General features: G+C 41.0%; 2 protein-coding genes across 2 annotated transcripts in view; one reads left to right on the plus strand and one right to left on the minus strand.

Moving 5' to 3' along the window:
- LOC136168683 (tripartite motif-containing protein 64-like) overlaps positions 1-23,494 on the minus strand; it is a 109,072-nt gene that overhangs the window by 52,502 nt on the left and 33,076 nt on the right. The gene's annotated exons all lie outside the window — the stretch shown is intronic.
- On the plus strand, positions 17,004-22,703 carry LOC136169590 (tripartite motif-containing protein 64-like). The gene is made up of 5 exons (XM_065937437.1): positions 17,004-17,414; positions 17,913-18,008; positions 18,692-18,930; positions 21,053-21,162; positions 22,219-22,703. The coding sequence occupies exons 1-5, from the start codon at positions 17,004-17,006 to the stop codon at positions 22,701-22,703; spliced, it is 1,341 nt and encodes a 446-aa protein (XP_065793509.1).

A 23,494-nucleotide genomic window follows, 5' to 3' on the forward strand; every position in this document is an offset into this window, starting at 1 on the left:
TAACTAACATAAACCTACCTACTTGAAATAAATTCTGCTTTAGTAAGTTAATAGGTGTACAAACTCATAACAAAAAGATCTTTCACCAATGTTAAAATGCTTATTATATGTTCAGTTCAGTCGCTCAGTCATGTCCGACTCTTTGCAACTCCATGAACCACAGCATGCCAGGCCTCCCTGTCCATCACCAACTGCCGGAGTCTACCCAAACCCAAGTCCATTCAGTCAGTGATGTCATCAAACCATCTCATCCTCTGTGGTCCACTTCTCCTACTGCCTTCAATCTTTCCTGGCATCAGGGTCTTGACAAATGAATCAGCTCTTCCCATCAGGTGGCCAAAGTATTGGAGTTTCAGCCTCAGCATCAGTCCTTCCAATGAACACCTGGGACTTATCTCCTTTAGGATGGAATTGTTGGATCTCCTTGCAGTCCAAGGGACTCTCAAGAGTCTTCTCCAACACCACAGTTCTAAAGCATCAATTCTTCTGCACTCAGCTTTCTTCACAGTCCAACTCTCACATCCATACATGACCACTGGAAAAACCATAGCCTTGACTAGATAGACCTTTGTTGACAAAGTAATGTCTCTGCTTTTTAATATGCTGTCTAGGTGGGTCATAACTTTCCTTCCACGAAGTAAGTGTCTTTTAATTTCATGGCTACAATCACCATCTGCAGTAATTTTGGAGCCCCCCAAAATAAAGTCAGCCACTATTTCCACTGTTTCCCTATCTATTTGCCATGAAGTGATGGGACCAGATGCCATGATCTTAGTTTTCTGAATGTTGAGCTTTAAGCCAACTTTTTCACTCTCCTCTTTCACTTTCCTCAAGAAGCTCTTTAGTTCTTCTCTGCTTTCTGCCAGAAGGATGGTGTTCTGCATATCTGAGGTTATTGATATTTCTCCCAGCAATCTTGATTCCAGCTTGTGCTTCTTCCAGCCCAGCGTTTCTCATGAGGTACTCTGCATATAAGTTAAATAAGCATGGTGACAATATACAACCTTGACGTACTCCTTTTCCTATTTGGAACCAATCTGTTGTTCCATGTCCAGTTCTAACTGTTGCTCCCTGACCTGCATACAGGTTTCTCAGGATACAGGTAAGGTGGTCTGGTATCCCCAACTCTTAAAGAATTTTCCACAGTTTGTTGTAATCCACATAGTCAAAGGCATTGGCATAGTCAAGAAAGCAGAAATGGATGATTTTCTGGAACTCTCTTACTTTTCTGATGATCCAGCAGATGTTGGCAATTTGATCTCTGGTTCCTCTGTCTTTTCTAAAACCAGCTTGAACATCTGGAAGTTCACGGTTCACATATTGCTGAAGCCTGGCTTGGGGAATTTTGAGCATTACTTTACTAGCATGTGAGATGAGTGGAATTGTGCGGTAGTTTGAGTATTCTTTGGTATTGCCTTTCTTTAGGATTGGAATGAAAACTGACCTTTTCCAGTCCTGTGGCCACTGTTGAGTTTTCCAACTTTGCTGTCATACTGAGTGTAGCACTTTCACAGCATCATCTTTCAGGATTTGAAATAGCTCAACTGGAATTCCATCACCTCCACTAGCTTTGTTCGTAGTGATACTTCCTAAGGCCCACTTGACTTCACATTCCAGAATGTCTGGCTCTAGGTGAGTGTGATTGATCAAACCATAGTGATTATCTGGGTCGTGAAGATCTTTCTTTTTCATTTTGTACAGTTCTGTGTATTTTTGCCACATCTTCCTAATATCTTCTGCTTCTTATTATATGTAGCCAACAGCAGATGGAAAAAGTGAAATAGGTTACCTTTAAAATTCATAAGATAAAGAATTTCTATATCACAGACAATTAAATATTAATATATACATACATTAACAGAATGACACTGACAGAGAAAATAAGACTGTATACCTTGGAAATTTCAGAAATTTTAATGGTGAGACCTCAAGACACAGAAATCCTGAAAGTTCACTTACCAGAATAGACTGTAAAACTTTTTGCAGTGTAAAATAAAGAGTACAGAAGAAAAAAATCATATTTAAAATTTTTTTAAGTTGATAAAATCTTAAAAGTTTCAAAACAATAGTACATTACTACAATATGTAGTTATAGTATGTTACTACTACATTATTACTACAATATGTAGTAATAGTAAATTACTACTATATAATTCATAAACACTGCATGATCCAGCAAATCCACTTCTATTTATTGAAGAAAATGAAAAGACCAGCTGGGAAAAGATACACGTACTGCAATGTTCATTGTAGTGAATTTGATTTCCCATGTCACTTTTTCAGAAATTAGTCTGGGCTTTTTTCTCTCCTCCTGTGTTGCAAAAGTATGTCTTGAAGGAGTCAATGGGTAATAAACTGCTACCTATGTGTTTAAGATTCTAATTCAGGGCTTCCCTGGTGGGGCTCAGTGGTAAAAATAATCTACCTGCCAATGCAGGAGACACGGGTTTGATCCCTGATCCAGGAAGATCTCACATGCCCTGAAGGAGCTAAACCTGAGTGCCACAGTTATTGAGTCTGTGGTCTGGAGTCTGGGAGCTGCAACTACTGAGCCCATGCATCACAGCTACTGCAGCCCGAGCATCCTAGAGCCTGGGCTCCACAGTCAGAGAAGCCACAGCAATGAGAAGCCCATGCACAGAAACTAGAGTCATCCCCACTCTATGTATCTAGAGAAAAGCCGGCTCAGCAACAAAGACCCAGCACAGTTAAAAACAAATAAATTAATAAAATTATTAAAAAGAAAAGATTCAAATGGATAAATTTACTCTGGTGCATAGGCTAATTTTCCCCAAGTAGCATTAAATGAAAGGCAGATCTGGCTGCTCACCACTTGAAAGGTAATACTCCAGAGGCAAGGCTAGTTGAAGGGAAAGACTGCTTTACTTTGGAGACCAGTCACTGCTGGAGCAAACCTGTATGTCCAAAGACCCATTCCCTGCTGACAATCTGTAAGCAAGAACTTTAAATGGGGAATTCCAGGGCTATATAGGAGACAGGAGGGGACTCCATGCAGAAACAGCATATAGACCACACTAATGGCAGAGAGTGAAGAGGAACTAAGAGCCTCTGGATGAGGGTGTAAGAGGAGAGTGAAAAAGCTGGCTTAAAACTCAACATTCAAAGGAGAAAGGTCATGGCATCTGGTCCCATCACTTCATGGAAAATAGAAAGGGGAAAGTGGAAGCAGTGACAGATTTTATTTTCTTGGGCTCCAACATCACTGTGGACAGTGACTGCAGCTATGAAATTAAAAGATGCTTGCTCCTAGGAAGAACAGCTATGACAAACCTAGATAGAGTATTAAAAAGCAGAGACGGCACTTTGCCAACAAAGGTCCATGTAGTCAAAGTGATGGTTTTCCCAGTAGCTATGTACAAATGTAAGAAGGCCTGCATGCTAACTTGCTTCAGTCATGTCCGACTCTTTGTGACCCTATGGACTGTGTAGCCCGCCAGGCTCCTCTGTCCATGGGATTCTCCAGTTAAGAATACTGGAGTGCGTTGTCATTTCCTCCTCCAGGGGATCTTCCCAACGCAGGGGTTGAACTTGCATCCCTTACATCTCCTGCATCGGCAGGCAGGTTGTTTACCACTAGTGCCACCTGGGAAGCCCCACAAATGTGAGAGTTGGATGATACAGCAGGCTGAGTGCTGAAGAGTTGATGTTTCAAATTGTGGTGCTGGAGAAGACTCTTGAGACTCCCTTGGACAGCAAGGAGATCCAACCAGTCCATCCTAAAGGAAATCAGCCCTGAATATTCATTGGAAGGACTGATGCTGAAGCTGAAACTCCAATAGTTTGGCCACCTGATGTGAAGAACCAACTCATTTGAAGACCCTGATTCTGGGAAAGATTGAAGGCCAGAGGAGAAGGGGACAACAGAGGATGAAATGGATAGATGGTATCACCAACTCAATGGACATGAGTTTGAGTAAACTTCGGTGATTGGTGATGGACAGGGAGGCCTGGTGTGCTGCAGTCCATGGAGTCGAAAAGAGTTGGACACGACTGAGTGACTGAACTGAACTGATGCTGAAGTTGAAGCTCCAGTACTTTGGCTATCTGATGCAAAGAGCCTACTCTTTGGAAAAGACCCTGATGCTGGGAAAGATTGAAGGCAAGAGGGGAAAGAAGCAGCAGAGGATGAGATGGTTAGATAGCATCACCGAATCCATGGACATGAATTTGAGCAAACTCTGGGAGATAGTAGAGGACAGAGGAGCCTGGTGTGCTACAGTCCATGGGGTTGCCAAGAATTGGACACAACTTAGTGAATGAACAACAACATGTCATGGACAATCTGGTAATCATGCAGTTAACTTCTTCCATCGAGTGGGATTTTTAGTTTCTACAAAACTGCTCAAAGCATATGGCTCAGAATATTACTTATAGTCTTTGAAGAGGAACTAAAGGTTCTTTGCTTAATGACTAAACTATTATTATTTCATCTTGTTTCATTGTTTTCCTTGTTTTTGGATTTTCTCACTTCTTTGATTAAATTTATTTATTTTTTTAGTGGTATTTTTTTCATTTATTTTTATTAGTTGGAGGCTAATTACTTTAGAATATTGTAGTAGTTTTTCCCATACATTGACATGAATCAGCCATGGATTTACATGTGATTTGGATGGGGAGGGAGGTGGGAGGGGGGATCAGGATGGGGAACACATGTAAATTTATTTTTTGATTAGAGACAAAAGGCAGGTAAGTACATTGGAGGCAGAAGTTAAAAGGAGCATAGGGTCCTGTTCTGTTTCAGTAGCAGGTGAGAGAGGCAAGTACATCTGAGAATCAAGCCAGTGGAGGCAGATGAGAAAAATTAGAAAGATTCTCTAAGAATGATGCAAATGTATCTAGTGTTTGGGCATGAGAAAAAGGTTTGATGAAACATTTTCAGGTGAATATGTATGACATTCATAAACACTATGATGAAACATGTAGGACCCAAAAGAGAAGCTCTTTTTTTAAATATTTTTAATTTATTTATTTTAATTGGAGGCTAATTACTTTACAATATTGTAGTGGTTTTGCCATACATTGACATGAATCAGCCGTGGGTGTACATCTGTTCCCCATCCTGAGGAAACTCTGCAGGAATGAGTCAGCGCTGCTGTCCCTGTACCAATCTGTGAACCCAGAATTCAACCCAGGAGTCATCACTGGACTGAGGGACAGACTCAAACTTTCCAAGATAATATAGCCCATTGGTGGAACCACACATCCCTGTCCTTCGAACATGGTTTTGCATTGGCAATCTTAACCATTGTGTTCAGTTCAGTTCAGTCACTCTGATGAGCTACCCTGGTAGCTCAAATAGTAAAGCATCTGCCTGCAATTCTGAAGAACTGAGTTCGATCCCTGGGTTGGGACGATCCGCTGGAGGAGGGCATGGCAACCCACTCCAGTATTCTTGCCTGGAGAATCCACATGGACAGAGGAGCCTGGCGGGCTACAGCCCCATGGAGTCTCAAAGATTGGGACACAACTGATTGACTAAGCATAGCAACAGTAACTTGGATATGGTACTTCACATCTAAAAACAATTTCCCCTAAACATTTCTCAGTAATTAAATTTGTTACAATGAACACTACAATTGATATATGAATAAAAATAACTAAGTATGCAAAACAATTTTTATGAACAAGAAAATAATACAAGTTGGTGACTGAAGGAACACTATATAGAGCCAAACCTGGAGGACAATCTCTTCTAAGGAGGTGCATTTAGGTTTTTCTTTTCAGTGTAAATTTTCTCCACTACCATGTCATAATAATCCTGACAATGTGATCACCAGGTATTTTGGTCTAAGAATAGTCACTTTCTCCCCCAACCCAAAGAAGCACTGGAGGTAACTTATATTACTAAGGACTTGAAGCAATGCACAGATCATGAACTTCCTTGTGGACAGAAAAGTAACCAGAGAGAAGTAGCCATGATTCCCTTTCCCCTTTGTAATCTCAGAGTTTTTAGGAATTGTCTAGTGGGGTTAGATATCATTTCTTCAGCAGATATGCTGGTAGTGTCTGAATCTATTTTTTTTTTTCAGTCAGAACTATCCAGGAAGTCTTTGTCTGGTTTTTGGGTTTTAGTGTTTTGGTTTTTTTTTTAATCTAGGAAAATTCTACATAGAGTGACTCTATTATGTCAAACACAATTGCCACTTTAATATTGAGTTTTGGCAGGAGGGGGGATCAGGATGGGGAACACATGTAAATCCATGAATGATTCATGTCAATGTATGGCAAAAACCACTACAATATTGTAATTAGCCTCCAACTAATAAAAATAAATGGAAAAAAATATTAAAATTTTTAAAAAATAAAAATAAAATTGAGTTTTACTGGATTCTTCTTTTGTTTTCACGGTGCTAAGTTTCCTAAAATAACAAAATCACCAACACTAGTCACAGGCTGTTTGACAATGTGAGAAGTTGAAGGTGTAGACATATCATCAAGGTGCATTTTGAATCCTGAAAGGTCTAACTAGTTTGCTGTGGGAGAGACCACGGGGAAAGCTGTCTAGAAAGCGTCACTGGGTGCAGAATGCAGTGGGCTCCCGGGACTGAAGTCCAGCTGTGTTTCTGGTTTCTTGGATAAGGTGGCACATAGACATTCAGTTTCTTACAGTGTCAAGGATGGAGTTCTTCATATTCTTTGAACCATCCTTCAAACGTTTTCTCCTTACACAGAGGAACTTCCGGGCAGGATGGGTGTGTTCCTTGACATTGAAGGGAGAGGTTTCACTTTCTTCAGTGCTGCCAAGTGTCCCCTCAGCTTAGTCATCCAATTTCTGTGCCAGGCCTTATTTTTAAACTGGACGCAGACTTTGAGGAACAAAACAAGGAACAATGCAATTAAAAGCCATGCTACTAAATATATCTCTTTCTGTATATCATTTTCTTAAGAAATTCTATGTGAAATACTATAGGATGCTATTGCTGGCTTATTTTTGTGAATGTAAGATTTTGATAGGCAACACAGTACAGTGCAGTTACAGAGGGTGATGGTCTTTCTCTGGCTGGAGTGGTCTCTGACCCCTCTGATCCTGTCTTATCCCATCCCTTGAATCAGGAGTGCAGGGTGTGGGTATGGAGAATGGAATTACAGGACCAGAGGATCAGCAGGCATGCACAATGAGGCATTCCCAGAAATTAGGTAGAATACCAACTGGAGGGTGGGGGAAATACTGGGAGCAGGTTTAGCAAAGGAGTCGGAGTCCTGGGTGTGGTGGGCGTGGGAGGGAGGGCAGTGATTCCAATCAGTATTTCCCAACATTCCTAGTCTCACCAGATACACACACACACACACACACACACACACACACACACACATCACACATGTGGATTCCACTCCTGGTTGCACAAGAATCATGGAACCATGTGGTCCGCAAATCTGCAGAGTTTATGCTTCTAAGCCCAAGGGAGTCACAGAAAATTCTTGTGACCTATCTGGTGGCCAGACCTCTCAGCCTTGTCATCTGCCACTTGTCTGGTATCTAAGGACCCCACAGCCCAAACTAGAAGTCAGAGTACCCGGGATTTATTGAAAAGCTGCTAGGAGGATGACTAGAGTTATCATGGCTGTCAGCAGCATTTGCAGATACTATGTAAATTATCAACTAAAAAGGATGATAATCTGTACTATTCTATTATTATTATTTAGGTCTTGTAGAATAAAGTTGGGCTTCCCATATAGCTCAGTTTGTAAAGAATACACCTGCAGTGCAAAAGACCCCGGTTCGATTCCTGGGTCAGGAAGATCAGCTGGAGAAAGGATAGGTTGCCCACTCCAGTATTCTTGGGCTTCCCCTGTGGCTCAGCTGGTAAAGTTAACCATTTTTTCTAGATACATAATGAATGTTAACACCTTAGCTTTTACTTGGCATAAAAATTTAACTCCCTCAAGATGAATTTGAATTTACCTATGAGAAAATTGACATTTGGTTGCTAACACGAGTTTATTTCTGCATCCAATGTGAGGGTTGTTGTTTAAAGAAAGAAATAATTAACAAAAATATATCACTGGATATGTAAATATATATCACTTTTTTTATTTGTTATATTTTAAAACACAAATTATTTTGTTTGTTATTTACCTATTTTCTTCAGAAAAAAATATGTAGCTACATGTATAAGTCCATCTATGGAAAGACATTGAGTGACTCAAGGTTAAGTGTCATGTAGGTCGCAGGCAGGTGAAGACCACATTCAACGGGAAGGTAGGTACCATTCCTGATTCCCCCAACCAGGTATCTGAGAGACCCAGGCTCCGACAATTCCAGCTCTAGGCTCAGTGAGGAGCGTCACGTCTCCTGCAGCAAACCAAGGAGAGGCCCACATCCTGAAGCCCCCTGGACAGAACAGAGCAGCAAGTAGGACGAGCCAGGGGACTGGGGACCCAGCTCTTTGACCTGCAGGGTCTCAGACACCTGCTTCCAGGGGCTGGTGGTAGGAGAGACCTCCCTTTTCCCAAGGACTGGATCTCAAGAGGGTCTGAAGAAAAGTCTTCTGCTCCATTGGCTCAGGAAAATCCCCAGGAGTAGCCAAGGCCCAGGGACCAGGAGGAAGTTTAGGGATTAAAAATCGTGGTTCTCCAGGAGCTCACAAAATTCCCCAGGGTGGGGAAACTGCTGTGGTACCAAGGAATCCTGGCAGCTTCTGAAGGGACTGGACCCAGGAGGGAGGTGATCTCCTGCCCACCCCAGGCCAATCTGCCCACAGTGGTGCGGCGCCCCAGTAGACTCAGCCCTGGACTCAATGGGTGGCTGCCCGCTGGGACCTTCCTTCAGGGCAGGAAGGGACCCTGCAGACCTTTGAGGGGGCAGCACTGGGTTCTGTGTTCTCGTCCCCGCCTCCATAGGCACTGAAACTCTGACAGCCCAGCGTGGTTTTGTCCAGAGAGGGAGCTTTTCCCTGAGGCCCCAGAGCAGCTCGTGTACCTGGCACATCTGGTAAAGCGCAGGTGAGGCTCTGCTCAGCCTGGAGTCCCCCTTGGAGGATGTGCAGGAGGGGTGGGGGGCTGCAGGGGTCCCGGAGCTGCTCTTTACACTCAGTCTGTGCCGCTCACCTCCAGAGCCTGCACCCCCAGGGGAACCGGTGGGCCCCACTCCTGGAGAGAGGGGGCAGAATAACTAGGAAGGACTCCAGGACTGAGAGTTCAAGAACTCCTGCCCTTCACTGAAAGAGAAGCTGCAGACAAGGAAAGGGGAGACCGGGAAGGTGAGTCCCTGACCCCCGCTTTCCTCCTGCTGCTGCCCGGCACCTGTCCTTCTGCAGTGAAGGGGTCAGAAGTGGGCAGGTTCTGAGAAGGTTCTGAGAAGGAAGGTCTAATGACGTGGAGCAGCTGGGTCTCCCAGCCAAAGAGGCAGAAATATCTCTGGAGCTGAGTTGCTAGATCCCTGGATTCAGTTCCATTTCTAGGGGAAAGGACTGAGCTGTCTGGCAGTGTGAGCAGTGCCTAGTGTTCTTCTCCACAAGTTTTTCATTCAAAAGGTCTGTTTAGATTTGCCAGGAGGAAAGAAATTCACTTAACGTTTTGTGGGTGTGAATGAACTGTGAGTCAGTCACTTTAGACACACTAAATCTAATCTTAAATTAGATCTTAAACTATTGGAGTTTTATTCCCAGTTCATGATTGGATAGGTGAGGCAATAAATATAGATTTATTATTTTAACCAATGCCATCTTCTTCCATTAGAAAATTCAGAATTTAAGCTTATATTCATTTAGTGTTAATATCTATTAACAAAGAAGCTTTTTATTTTATACTGTAGTACCAGTCCATCCTAAGGGAGATCAGTCCTGGGTGTTCACTGGAAGGACTGATGTTGAAGCTGAAACTCCAATACTCTGGCCACCTGATGCAAAGAGCTGACTCATTTGAAAAGACCCTGGTGCTGGGGAAGATTGAGGGCAGGAGGAGAAGGGGACAACAGAGGATGACGTGGTTGGATGGCATCACCGGTTCAATGGACATGGGTTTGAGTGAACTCCGGGAGTTGATGATGGACAGGGAGGCCTGGAATGCTGGGGTTCATGGGGTCGCGAAGAGTCAGACACGACTGAGTGACTGAACTGAACTGAACAGCCAATTTGCAATGTTGGAGTAAATGTACAAGGGAGTAAACAATGTACAATGGCTCCTTGATGGTCTGGTGGTTAAGAATCCCCCAGCCAATGCAGGGAACATGGTTCCTTTCCTACACTGGGAATATCCCACATGCCTCGGAGCAACTAAGCTCATGCACCATAACTACTGAGCCAGCACTCCAGAGCCTGTGCGCTGAAATAAGAGGAGTCACTGTATTGAGAAGCCCAAGCACCACAACACGGAATAACCCCCATTCGTTGCAACTGGAGAAAGCTGGTTCACAGCAATGGAGCCAAAATAAATAAACCTTTAGGAAAAAAAAAAAAAAAAAACAATGCCGTGATAGTTTCAGGTGAAAAGCAAAAGGACTCAGCCATTCATGTATATGAATCCATTCTCCTCCGAACCTCCCTCCCATTCAGTCAGCCACATAACAATTGAGCAAGAGTTCTGTGTGCTATATAGCAGGTGCCCGACCTGTATATTTATAAAGTATTTCACTAAGGCATCAAGGAGTAAGATGAACCCTCAAAACTCTACTCTTTTTATATATAGGAACACAATTTCATGTGGTAAAGAAACTGCCTGCCAATGCAGGATTACCCGAGGTTTGATCTCTGGGCTGGGAAGATCCCCTGGAGGAGGAAATGGCAATCTACTGTACTCTTGCCTGGAGAATCCCATGGACAGAGGAGCCAGACGGGCTACAGTCCATGGGGTCACAAAGACTCAGACATGACTCAGCATGCATGCATGAACTTGTGTGATACTTATTGTCCATGAGAACCAAAAATGAAGCTAGCCAAGAATATTTAGAAAAGTTTAATGAGATGGCACTAGCTTTAAACACATTTTAAAAGAAACTAAAATTACAAAAGCAGTCCCATAGTGGTACATGAATTCCCAAATAGTTTAGTAATCTCTGCACTAAAATACTTACCCAGATCATGGACAAATGCATAGCATAGTACAATAAATCAAATGTATGGCAAAAAGCATGATTCCCTTACAACCAGGAGCATGAGGAATGGGTTGGAACAGAAACCAGAGAAATTTAAACATGGCCAAGAAAATTAGTGCCACTGAGTCACAGGAGGCTGGTATTAAGGAAAAGCTAATTCAGATCAAGGAGTTTTAAATTTTTAATTTCTAATGTTTGGGATAAGAAAATCTCATTGCAGCTAAAAGGATGAAAATACATATAGAATTGTTACTGCCCACATGCCCATCTCCATTTTGAAGATAAGGAAGGGCCAACTCCTCACTTCAGAGAGAAGGGAGAAAGACGCCAGAAGCCTGACAAAGTTGCTAAAGGAAACTTCTCTACATCCAGTCAATCATAGCTTCCCCTCCGCAGTTCACTGCAGGAGTCCTGAGGGACAAGATCACTCACAGAGAAATGGGGAGTCACAGACTCCTGGGAGCTCCGTCACACCTATGGCGGGCAGAGAATCCAATGGATGGAAGAGCCTGGTGGACTTCAGTCCAGAGGCTGGTAAAGAATCAGACATGACTGAAGCGACTGAGCTCACACACACACTTACTGCATACAAGTTAAATAACCATGGTGACAAGTCCAGCCTTGCTGTAATCCTTTCCCAGTTTGGAACTAGCCTGCTGTTCCATGTCTGGTTCAAACCTTTCCTTCTTGATGTGCATAACAGTTGTCTCAGGAGAGAAGAAAAGTGGTCTTGTACTCCAAGCTCATTAGAATTGTCCACGATTTGTTGTGATCCACACAGTCAAAGCTTTAGTGTAGCCAGTGAAGCACAAGTGGATGTTTTTCTAGAATTCCTTTGCTTTCTCCATGATCCAACAAATGTTGGCAATTGGATATTGGGTTCCTCTGCCTCTTTGAAATCTAGCTTGTACATCTGGAAGTTCTTGGTGCATGTACTGCTGAAGTCTATCATGAAGGATTTTGAGCATAAGCTTGCTAGCATGTAAAATGAGGGCAAATATAGGGTAGTTTGAACATTCTTTACCATTGCCCTTCATTGGAATGAAAAGTGACCTTTCCCAGTCCTGTGGCCACAAATGAGCTTTCCAAATTTGACGAAATATGGAGTGCCACAGTTTAATGGCGTCATCTTTTAGTAATTAAATAGCTCAACTGGAATTCCATCATCTTCACTAGCTTTGTTTTTTGTAATACTTTCTAAGACCAACTTGACTTCATATTCCAGGATCTTTGGCTCTAGGTTAGTGACTACATCGTCATGGCTATCCAGGTCATTAAGAGCCTCTTATACAGTTCTTCTGTGTATTCTTGCCATGTCTTCTATCTCTTCTGCTTCTGTTCAGTCCTTAATGTTTCTGTGGTTTATCATCCCTACCCTTGTATGAAACAGTCCTTCATATCGCCAATTTTTTTTAAGAGATCTCTAGTCTTTCCATTCCATTGCTTCCCTCTATTTTTTGCATTGTTCATTTAAGAAGGCCTTCTTATTTCTCCTTGCTTATCTCTGGAACTCTGTGTTCAGTTGAGCGTATCTTTCCTTTTCACCCTTGCTTTGATTTTTCTTCTTTCCTCAGCTATTTGTTAAACCTTCTCAGACAACCACTTTGCTTTCTTGCATTTACTTTTTCTTTGGGATGGTTTTGGTCACTGCCTCCTGTACTATGTTACTAACTCTCCTCCATAGTTCTTCAGGCATTCTGTCTGTCAAACCTAATACACTGAATCTATTCATGACTTTCAGTGTATGATCATAAGGGATTTGATTTAGCTCATACCTGAAGGTCCTAGAGGTTTTCCCTACTTTCTTCAATTTAAGCCTGAATTTTGCAATAAGAACTCTCGATCTGAGCCACAGTCAACTCCAGGTGTTGTTTTTACTGACTGTATAGAGATTCTCCACCTTTGACTGCAAAAAAAAATAAAAATAATAATAATCAATCTGATTTTGGTATTGATCAAAATGCACTCTGTGCATGGTGATGTCCATGCATAGAGTCATCTCTTGGGTTTTTGGCAAGGGTGTTTGCTATGACCAGTTTAGTCTCTGGACAAACTCTGTTAGCCTTTGCCCTGCTTCATTTCATACTGCAAGGCCAAACTGGACTGGTAGTCCAAGTTTCTCTTGACTTCATACGTTTGCAATCCAATATCTTATGATTAAAAAGACATCTTTCTTTTAATGTTAGTTCTAGAAGGTGCTGTAGGTCTTCATAGAATTGGTCAACTTCAATTTCTTCCACATCAGTGGTTGGAGCACAGACTTGGATTTCTGCAGTGTTCAATCGTTTGCCTTAGAAACAAACTGAAATCGTTTTGTCATTTTTGTGATTGCACCCAAGTTCTAAAGGAACTTAAGAGTCTCTTGATGAAAGTGAAAGAGGAGAGTGAAAAAGCTGGTTTAAAACTCAACGTGCTTATTATATAAGTCTGAAATTATTTTCAAATAAAAAAGTTTAATGAAAAAAAAAAAAAAACTCAACGTGCAAAAAACTAAGATCATGGTATCCAGTCCCATCACTTAATGGCAGATAGACGGGGGAACAATGGAAACAGTGAGAGACTTTATTTTGTAGGGCTCCAAAATCACTGCAGATGGTGACTGCAGCCATGGAATTAAAAGATGCTTGCTTATTGGAAGAAAAGTTATGACCAATCTAGACAGCGTATTAAAAAGCAGGGACATTACTTTGCCAACAAAGATCTGTCTAGTCAAAGCTATGGTTTTTCCAGTAGTCATGTATGGATGTGAGAGTTGGACCATAAAGAAAGCTGAGTACCAAAGAATTGATGCTTTTGAACTATGGTGTTGCATAAAATTCTTGAGAGTCCCTTGGACTGCAAGATCAAACCAGTCCATCCTAAAGGAAATCAGTCCTGAATATTCATTGGAAGGACTGATGCTAAAACTGAAACTCCAATACTTTGCCCACCTGATGAGAAGAACTGACTCATTGGAAAAGACCCTAATGCTGGGAAAGATTGAAGGCAAGAAGAGAAGGGGAGGACAGAGGATGAGATGGTTGGATGGCATCACTGACTCGATGGACATGAGTTTGAGCTAGTTCCAAGAGTTGGTGACGGACAGGGAGGCCTGGCATGTTGCAGTCCATGGGGTCACAAAGAGTTAGACATGACTGAGCCACTGAACTGAACTGAACTGAACTGCAGTTCAGACTATTGTTGACCATGAGAGCTACTCCATTTCTTCTAAGGGATTCTTGCCCAAAGTAATAGATATACTGGTCATCTGAAATTAGAACTATGATGCAGTTCATTAAATGGAGATATTCACATCCGGGGAGTTTATTTATTGTCCAAACAGCAACTTCATGGATTACAACTATAAATTCAAAATGTGACTTTTTAGTAGAGATTGGATTGTGACAATTGGATTAAGTAGGTTTCAAAGGACTTCAATCATTGGCATCTGAAAGTGTTCTCAACCCTGGGAAAATCTAATCATGTGCATCTCTATCTTTTCACAGGGCTGATAACACTATCACTTGGAAGAGATGGGCGTGGTCTTCAGAGACTATATAAAGCATCTCTTGAAGATCCACACTCACTTTTCTCCAGAGTCCAGAGCTGCCAGGACTGGAGTTGGCTGCATTGTGGAGACTTTGGGAAGTTTCTGCCAGGCAGAGGTGAACACCTCAAGCTGAACTGAATCCTGCAGAGTTACTAACAGCATAGGAGTTGAACATTCCTCAACTGTACCCAGTGGTGAGTTCTAATCAAAGTAGATGAAATTCTGCTATGTTCACTAGGAATGAAACTTTAATGGTGATTATGGACAGAAATGTAATTTGTTTTTATTTCTATCAGTAATATCTGTATGGATGCAATGCATCAAGCATTTATTACCTCTGGGATTTGCAAACAAGTAATATCTTTTATCCATACTATGTCAAGTAATTTCCTTATAAAATGTGGGTAAAAATAGAAAATTAGTAAATATTGTTTAGAAGATTAAAAGAGTTAATCCATATAGAAGGAGTTAATCTAATTGCAAACTGATTCTTTATCATGGAGACACTGGGGAAGCCCATTTAGTTCTTCTATTATTTTAATGCTATCATGATTCCCAGTGTCATTAGCATAAAAGTGATTTTATTTGTAAAGAATTCTTGGTCAATTTCTAGCCCACTCTACACATGTCTTCTTTATACTTTCTCCCTGTTCATCAGCTATCTCCTCATTTGATGCACATATTTATAAATACAGAAGTATTTATGAAACACATAGTACTCCTAAAATGTTCAACATAATTAATACATTTCATAGTCTTTACACAGATGAATATGAGTTAAATGGTTAAATTAATCAGAAAACCTTCTTGAAATGGTCACATTTGCTATCGTTTTAAAGACATCACTTTGCAGTCCATAAGTGAAAAGTGTTCAAAATAGATCCAATCAACCAATAGGGACTCTAAAGAAGTGGAATGAGCAAAGAGCGAAACATTTATGTTGCTTCCATTAACCAGGTATTTGGAGTTTCCAGTGTAGGTGGAAATCTTTGGGTATAGTAAAATTATTTCTAAGGTTTTAGTAAACAGTGTAGAGTCAAATTGGAACCTCCCTGGTGGTTCAGACAGTAAAGTGTCTCCTACAATTCGGGAGACCCGGGTTCAATCCCTGGGTTGGGAAGATCTCCTGGAGAAGGAAATGGCAACTCACTCCAGTATTCTTGCCTGGAAAATCTCATGGACTGAGGAGTCTGGTGGGCGACAGTCCATGGGGTCGCATAGAGTTGGACACAACTGAGTGACTTCGCTTTCATCTTCACTTTCTTTAGTAAAGAATTGATTCTTTTTTACATATTATTGTTATAGTGGGAATATTCACCAGTTCAAAATATGACATACTCGGAATATCTGAACTGACCCCAGGAAAAATTGTCTTCCTAAACTAGCAATGTTATATTTATTTATTTATTTTTTTGTCTTGAAAGGAATAGTTTTGTTAATTTAAGTTGTAAGTAAACACTGACCAGTTTACAGTTTCAGAATGTCCAAGTAAAAGAAAACATTAATTATATTGTTTAAATTATTCATAAACAATTTTATTTGGCTTTAGAAAAGCATATATGTCACTTTAAAGGCAGAAGGCTTAGAGAACTTTAGCGAAGAGACAAAGTGTGTGTTAGTGTGGGTTGTAAGTAGGGGAAAATGGAGAGAGACAGAGAGAGCGCGACAGATTGAGATTATATATATGCTTTTGTACCAATCAGCTGACGAAAGTTACTCTGGAGTCATCCTAATATTTATCCTCAGGTTAACTTTAAACAAAAAAATAGTTGCAAGTGACTCTCTTATCTAATTTCATCCTTTTTATTATAGCAAGAATAAAACCTGTCTGTAGTCACCATTTCCAGGTTTGTACTGTGTTTCTGCTTAGTCATTCAGTCATGTCCAACTCTTTGCAACCCCATGGACTGTAGCCCACCACGCTCCGCTATCCATGGGATTTCCCAGGCAAGAACACTGGGACCGGTTGCCATTTCCTTCTCCAGGGGATCTTCCCAACCCAGGCCTCCAACCCACATTTCCTATTTCTCCTAAATTGTAGGCAGATTCTTTACCCACTGAGCCATTGGGGAACTCCAGGTGCAATAGTGGTAAAGAATCCACCTGGCAAACCAGGACACTTAAGAGACATGGGCTTAGTCCATGGTAGCAAACATCCCCTGGAGGCGGGCCCAGCAACCTACTCCAGTATTCTTGCCATGAGAATCCCATGAACAGAGCCTGGTGAGCTACAGTTCATAGGGTCACAAAGAGGTGGACACAACTAAGCAACTAAGCATGCAGGTTTGTGTTGGGGTTTAGCAAATATGGAAATTAGAGTTCAAGACAGGACTGGGCCAAAGGCTTTATTTCCCCTGATGCAGGCAGAATAAACACGTTTTCTCTTGCCTTCTCTTATTTGTCTCTTTAATGTTTAGAAACATGGATTCAGACGAGCTGGAAACCTTCCAGCAGGAACTCACCTGCTCCATCTGCATGAACTGCTTCCTGGACCCCGTCACCATAGACTGTGGGCACAGCTTCTGCCGTCCCTGTCTGAGCCTTTGCTGGGAAGAAGGCCAGACTCCAAGGAGCTGCCCTGAGTGCAGGGGAATAGCAGAGAGGCCCCGTTTCAAAACCAACATTGTCCTCAAGAGGCTGGCTTCCCTTGCCAGGCAGGCCAGAGCTGACCACGACCACCGCTCTGAGGAGCAGATCTGTGAGACACACCAGGAAGCCAGAGGCCTCTTCTGTGAGGCTGACCAGACCCTGCTCTGCGGGCCCTGCTCTGAGCGCCCCGAGCACGCAGCTCACAGCCACCGTCCCACACACAGGGCTGCTGAGGAGTCCCGGGTAGGTGATGCCCTGGGGCAGTTTGGGGTCTAGAGGCTCCCAAGTCAGAGAGGAAGGCGGGGGTGCTGTGATGGTGATGGGATGGAGACAGTGGAGGTGGGATTCCTGAATGTGGACCCTCACATATAATGTGTCCTGTCAGTGTTGCTGCCCAGTTGTCCACACGTGAGGAAATGCAGCATCCCGGGGCGGGTGGCACCAGGGCCCCAGGCTTCTGATGGGAGCGTGAGGCTTTCTTAGTCAGGCTATATAAATATGTGAGTCTCAGTTTATTAGGGTATGGATTTTGTTATCTGTAATATTCCCCCTGTTCTCTAGCATACACTTCTGTCACTATCACATTCAAGTGTTAGATTCAGATTAATGTGGGAAAATCTGACCGCAGCATTCTAACTAAAGGTTTCTGTGTAGCCAACAACTGCCTTTTTGCTCATGAATAAGGGGATGAAATTTACGGTCTCATCTTCCATGTCACTAAATCCCATGGGTATTTTGCAGGAAAAATTTCTGAAGAGAATGGGCTCTTTATGGAAAAAGAGAGAAGAAATGCAACTCATTCTGAACCAGGAAGCTAAAAAAACTTGGTCATTTAAGGTAAGAATAAAAAGTTGCTATTTATTTGTATAGATATTCATATAATTCCAGCTGTTTGGTCCATTTAAGTTCTCATTGGTCTCTTCCCTGGAAAAGGTGTGGTTTCAAATGAACTATCAGTGATCACATTTGAAACAGGCCAATGCATGCTAGTTAAAGAATGCTAGTACATGGGAAAACCACAGCATGAAAAGTGTTCCTAGGTCAAATTTTGAAGATTTGAATACAACTTTTCAAATGAAAACGAAGTATAAGACACATTGCCCTAAGTGTGACTAGTGAAGTGGGAGAGGTGAATAGAGTAGTATCTAGAGGGAAAATAGAGCATATTTTAAAAGTTGTACAAAGTTTGGTTTACCTCATTAACAGATATTTAGAAAAATCAGGGAAAGGGACAAGAGAAATGCAAGATTCATGTCAGAGAAGAAATAATGAATAGAGTAAGAACCTTAGAGAATCCTCCTAGGGAGAGAGCTTGGACCCCTCAGATGGCCTGATTCGAGCAAAGAAGGATACTAGGAACTCAGAGAATGCGTGGACAGGAAAGACCAGCAGATACAGGACCTTTGATGTGTGAGGCAAAAACTTTGCCAAGAGCTTTCTTGATGACATCAAGGAAATATTATTTGAGTTTTGTTTTGAATGTGAGCATAAGCAATGCTTTGAATCCACTATCCCCTCAGAAATATGTGGCCCTAAGGAAGGTAATGATTAAATTTGAATATCAGAGGAGGCATCCATTGCTCCAGGAGGAGGAGAAACTGCATCTGGAGGCTCTGAAGAAAGAAGCCAAGGAGATTTGTCTACAACTCAAGGAGAGTGTGTTCAGAATGACTCAACAGAGAGAAAGTCTGAAAGAAATGTACAGAAAGCTGACTGAGATGTGCCACAAGCCAGACACGGAGCTGCTCCAGGTAAGAAAGGAGTGTCCGTCCTCAGAGAAACACTCTTCTAGACAAGTTGCTGTGACACTGAAATGTTCCCTGCATATACCGGTACTCTCAGCTAAGAAAGGATTTTCCTTGACCCCCATTATTGTATTTGTCCACTCCCCTATTTTATCATATCCTGGTAACTTTTGGAAGATTTTTTGCCCATTTCCTAGCTAAAATAGGACTTTTTTTTTCTTTTTTAGTGTGATCGGGGTACTATCCAGATAAGTTTCCAAAATCAGCAAAATTCCATGACCAGGAGAACGTTAACTTTCATGGAGTAAATCTAAATGTGTTCCCCTAAACCCTTGTCACTCCCTGTTATCCCAGATTTTCTGGAGATACTAGTCATCAATTTCCATGCACTCTATAATTCACTTTATATGGTTCCCTGTTTTGGTTTATTGTTTTCATAGATGGTGAGCTCTGTCCTTGGGAATAGCACTGGGCAATGAGTGACATTGGAATCTTAGATGTTGCTACATCATTATGTACTCTTCATGGCTCCCTTCCTTCCTTAATGTGCACTGAGGAAGCCCATCATATTTTAGTTTAAGCTCTGTTACGATGCCTTCTGACTGTTCCTTAGAAGAGAATTAGCAAAACAGTATCTTATTGAATAAAGAATAGAGAAGAAGATGCAAAAAGACAGAAATCTCGTGATTAACATGATCTTTTTTTTTTTTTCTCCTTGCAGGCCATGGGAAATGTATTGGAAATGTGAGTATACACTAATGATTTTTTATTTCTGGAAAAGTTGTTCTCTTTTTGATGAAATGGATGCACAGTCGTTCCTTAGTATCAGGGGAGATTGTTTTCAGGTCCTCCCTAATATCTAAATTCCAGAATGCAGGATTCCTTATACAAAATGCCTTGGTATTTGCAGTTAACTTACAAGAATACTCCCTTTATCATCTCTAGACTACTTATAACAGCAAATATACACAAGGCAAATTACATATTATTCAAAAAATTCCCTGGTATGTGGAATTTCAAGTTTTACTTTCTGGAAATTTCTTCTCCAATTTTTTTTATTCAAAACCAGGAGTAAGAATGGAGGAATAGATAGACTGGGAATTTGAGATTGACATGTACACACTGCTATATTTAAAATTATATTTAAAATAGTAGGTCCAACAAGGACTTCAATAAAATACATAAATATGTATTTATACATAAAATGTATAAATAAATAAGTACATAAGTAAGCAACCCAGAATTTACAAGTTGAATCCACATGTGAATCCATAGGTGCAGAACCTTTAATATCATCTTTGTGGCTATTTTCTATTTTATTTCAAAAGAATTTCAAGGCTTTCTGATCCTTGGTCTCAGAAATTTCCTTTTCATTTTGCTGAAATCAAATATTTCTGAAAACATTCTGACATGCTGGACTTTGTTTCAGCCACTCACCCCATCCTCTCCAACCTCACCACAATAAAACTTTGGAAGGAATTTGCTAATATATCACAGAGGAAGCACCTATGCTTGTGAGTTGGAAGGTGAAAAAGGCCTGAAAGAGACAAATTCCCTAAGAATGAGAAGAGGAACTGTGCTTTTGTTCAGAGGAGTAGCAGTGACTCAGCATAGTCCATCGTTGCAAGCTCCCTTGTAAGCAAGGACCTCAGAGCGAGTGGCTTTCTGCTGCACACTAAGTTAGACTTTCAGACCAAGGTAACCAGGTGGGAATTGGAATCCCTTGCTGGTCTGACAAGAGCAAACAGGTCTGTATCAATGAACTCTTCCTTGTAGACACTGAATGCATCCTTGCTGACTCCTTGCTGACTGCAATCTCAAAGGCTTAGCCTGAATTTTTTCTCTCTGTAAAATGCCCAGGATCTTTGAATTATCTGAGATGGAATAGAGGAAGGGAATGAGGTTCAATGAGTGGAAAACTGGACTAATATTTGAGAATAACGGAGAAGTTGAAATTTGATATAATTTATATTTAGTAAACAGTATGGTAATGCTTTTATATTCCCAACTGTGTAGAATATATTGTATATGCAGTTAGCCAAAAATAGGAGAATTCTAACAAAATGTCCTGGGTTAAAAGCTGTTTTTATGCAATGATAATGTGTTTAGACTTTGGCCTTGAAATGTATTGGATATTATTTGTTTCAGGACCAACTTGGCACATATGCAGAAGCCTCAGTCAGTGAACCCAGAGCTCACTTGCTGGCCTGTCACTGGAATCCTAGACATGCTGAACAACTTCAGAGGTAAGGGTCAGCCCTGTGATGATCAGGACTATGCTTCATTAGAGTTTCCTAGAAAGGAACCTTCTTTTGTTGTTATTTTGTTTTTTCTGAAATATGATAGTACTTAACTTCCCAAAGTGGTAACATCTATTCTGCCTATGTAGTCAGATTACAGAAGTCAAAGTTGACCTTTGCCACCTGTAGTTTACTGAAAATACAGATACATACATTAAGTTACAACTGGCATAAGGGAAGCAATAGTAGAACAACCAGGATGCTCATGTTGTTATAAAGAGAATATTTAGCTTCGTGAGTAGCCATCAACTTTGTGTTTATTCAGGTTATTTCACTCTTGAATGATTAATTGTGGCATTTCTGGTTTTTAATGTGTTCTGCATTTCATGTGCATTTGTTATGTGCATTTGTACAGAGAATATTTATTATTCCTAAAATAAGGATTAATTTACAAAACAGATTAAAGTTGGCTTATGCCAAATAACTGTAACACTCTTAAATCAATCTCCTGACAACAGAAAGGCAAGGGATAAGGGAACATGGTTAGCCAGAATATACTTTCAGAAGCTGCAAAACTATGCATTTATGGATTTCTATCAAATGTTTGAACCTTTGAGAATGTAATAGATAGAGAGAATACACCCCAGTAAATTTTCACTTGACAGCAAAGTGCCATCTATCTATTAAATAATATTGAAGACAAAGAACACAAGAAAGTTTTCTAAACAAAAGATAAAACATATTTTAGGTGAACCCTGAAATAAACTATCAAGAGATTGACATTAGAGACTTCACACAGTTTATAATGTATGTTGGGGTTTTTTTTGTTTGTTTGTTCATTTGTTTGTTTGTTTTTTCCATTTCTATATGATTTGAGGCATTCTGTATGCTGTAGAGAGAATGATAAATCTTGTTGTTCATTGTAGAGCCAGTCTGAACTCCTTTTGCTTTGTTTTGTGTTTACTTGGAGGAGGAAAAATGAAAAAAGGCAGGGGGTAGAGAGTCTCTGCCTCTCAGACACAGAAATCCCACTTGCTAACCTGGTTTTTTGTCTTTCTACAGTGGATAATGTTCTGACTCAGACAACCATTCACCATGTGAGCCTTGATGATGCAAGTGTGATGTCGGGAGATGACCCCCACGGCCTGTCCAGACAGATCGATGGTGGGGAGAGCTTTGTGGCCTGGGGAGCTCAGGCTTTCACTTCCGGGAGGCATTACTGGGAGCTGGATGTGGCACATTTCTCCAACTGGATTCTGGGGGTCACTAAAGATATCTTGACAAGTGATACTATTATCCGTATTAATTATGAAGAAGCATTTCTTCTATTTTCTGAAAAGGTGAACGACCAGTGTAGTCTCTTCACCAACTCCCCACCCTTAGTTCAGTTTGTGAAAAGGCCTCTGGGTAGGATTGGAGTGTTTCTGGATTATGACAATGGAGCTGTGAGCTTCTATGATGTTTCCAGAGGATCCCTCATATACAGTTTCCTTCCTTTCTCCTTCTCCTGCCCTCTGAAGCCTTTCCTTTGCCTTAGGTCTCCATGAATTACCTAGTTCCCTGACCATATTTTTGAAATTCTTCCCTGAGGAAGTTGCTATCTTAAACCTCATGCAAGGTCGCAGAATGATACCTGACCATGTCTGAGCACACTGCAATTTAATGAAACATAATGATTTTATGTTTATAAAATATCTCAGTCATGTTGAATGTATAAATTTCTTAATAAAGTTTCCTAATACAAAAAATGTATTATGGAGTATCTCATAGAATAAAATCAATTGCTTTCATTTTTTAAATGATGGTTTTATTAAAATGAAATTTACATATCATAAAGATTAGCCTATTTAAAGTATATAACCCAGTTGCTTTTTTATTTTTATTTATTTATTTTTCATTTATTGATATTAGTTGGAGGCTAATTACTTTACAATATTGTAGTGGTTTTTGCCATACATTGATTGGAAACAACCATGGTTTTACATGTGTTCCCCATCCTGAACCCCCCTCCACCTCCTTCCCCATCCCATCCCTCTGGGTCATCTGAGTGCATCAACCCTGAGCAGTTGTCTCATGCATCAAACCTTGACTGGTGATCTGTTTCACAATTGATAATATACATGTTTCAATGCTCTTCTCTCAGATCATCTCACCTTCGCCTTCTCCCGCAGAGTCCAAAAGTCTGTTCTATACATCTATGTCTGTTTCTGTCCTGCATATAGGGTTATCGTTACCATCTATTTAAATTCCATATATATGTGTTAGTATACTGTATTGGTGTTTATCTTTCTGGCTTACCTCACTCTGTATAATGGGCTCCAGTTTCATCCATCTCATT

The sequence above is a fragment of the Muntiacus reevesi genome, chromosome 5, assembly GCF_963930625.1.
Source record: "Muntiacus reevesi chromosome 5, mMunRee1.1, whole genome shotgun sequence".
Taxonomy (NCBI): domain Eukaryota; kingdom Metazoa; phylum Chordata; class Mammalia; order Artiodactyla; family Cervidae; genus Muntiacus; species Muntiacus reevesi.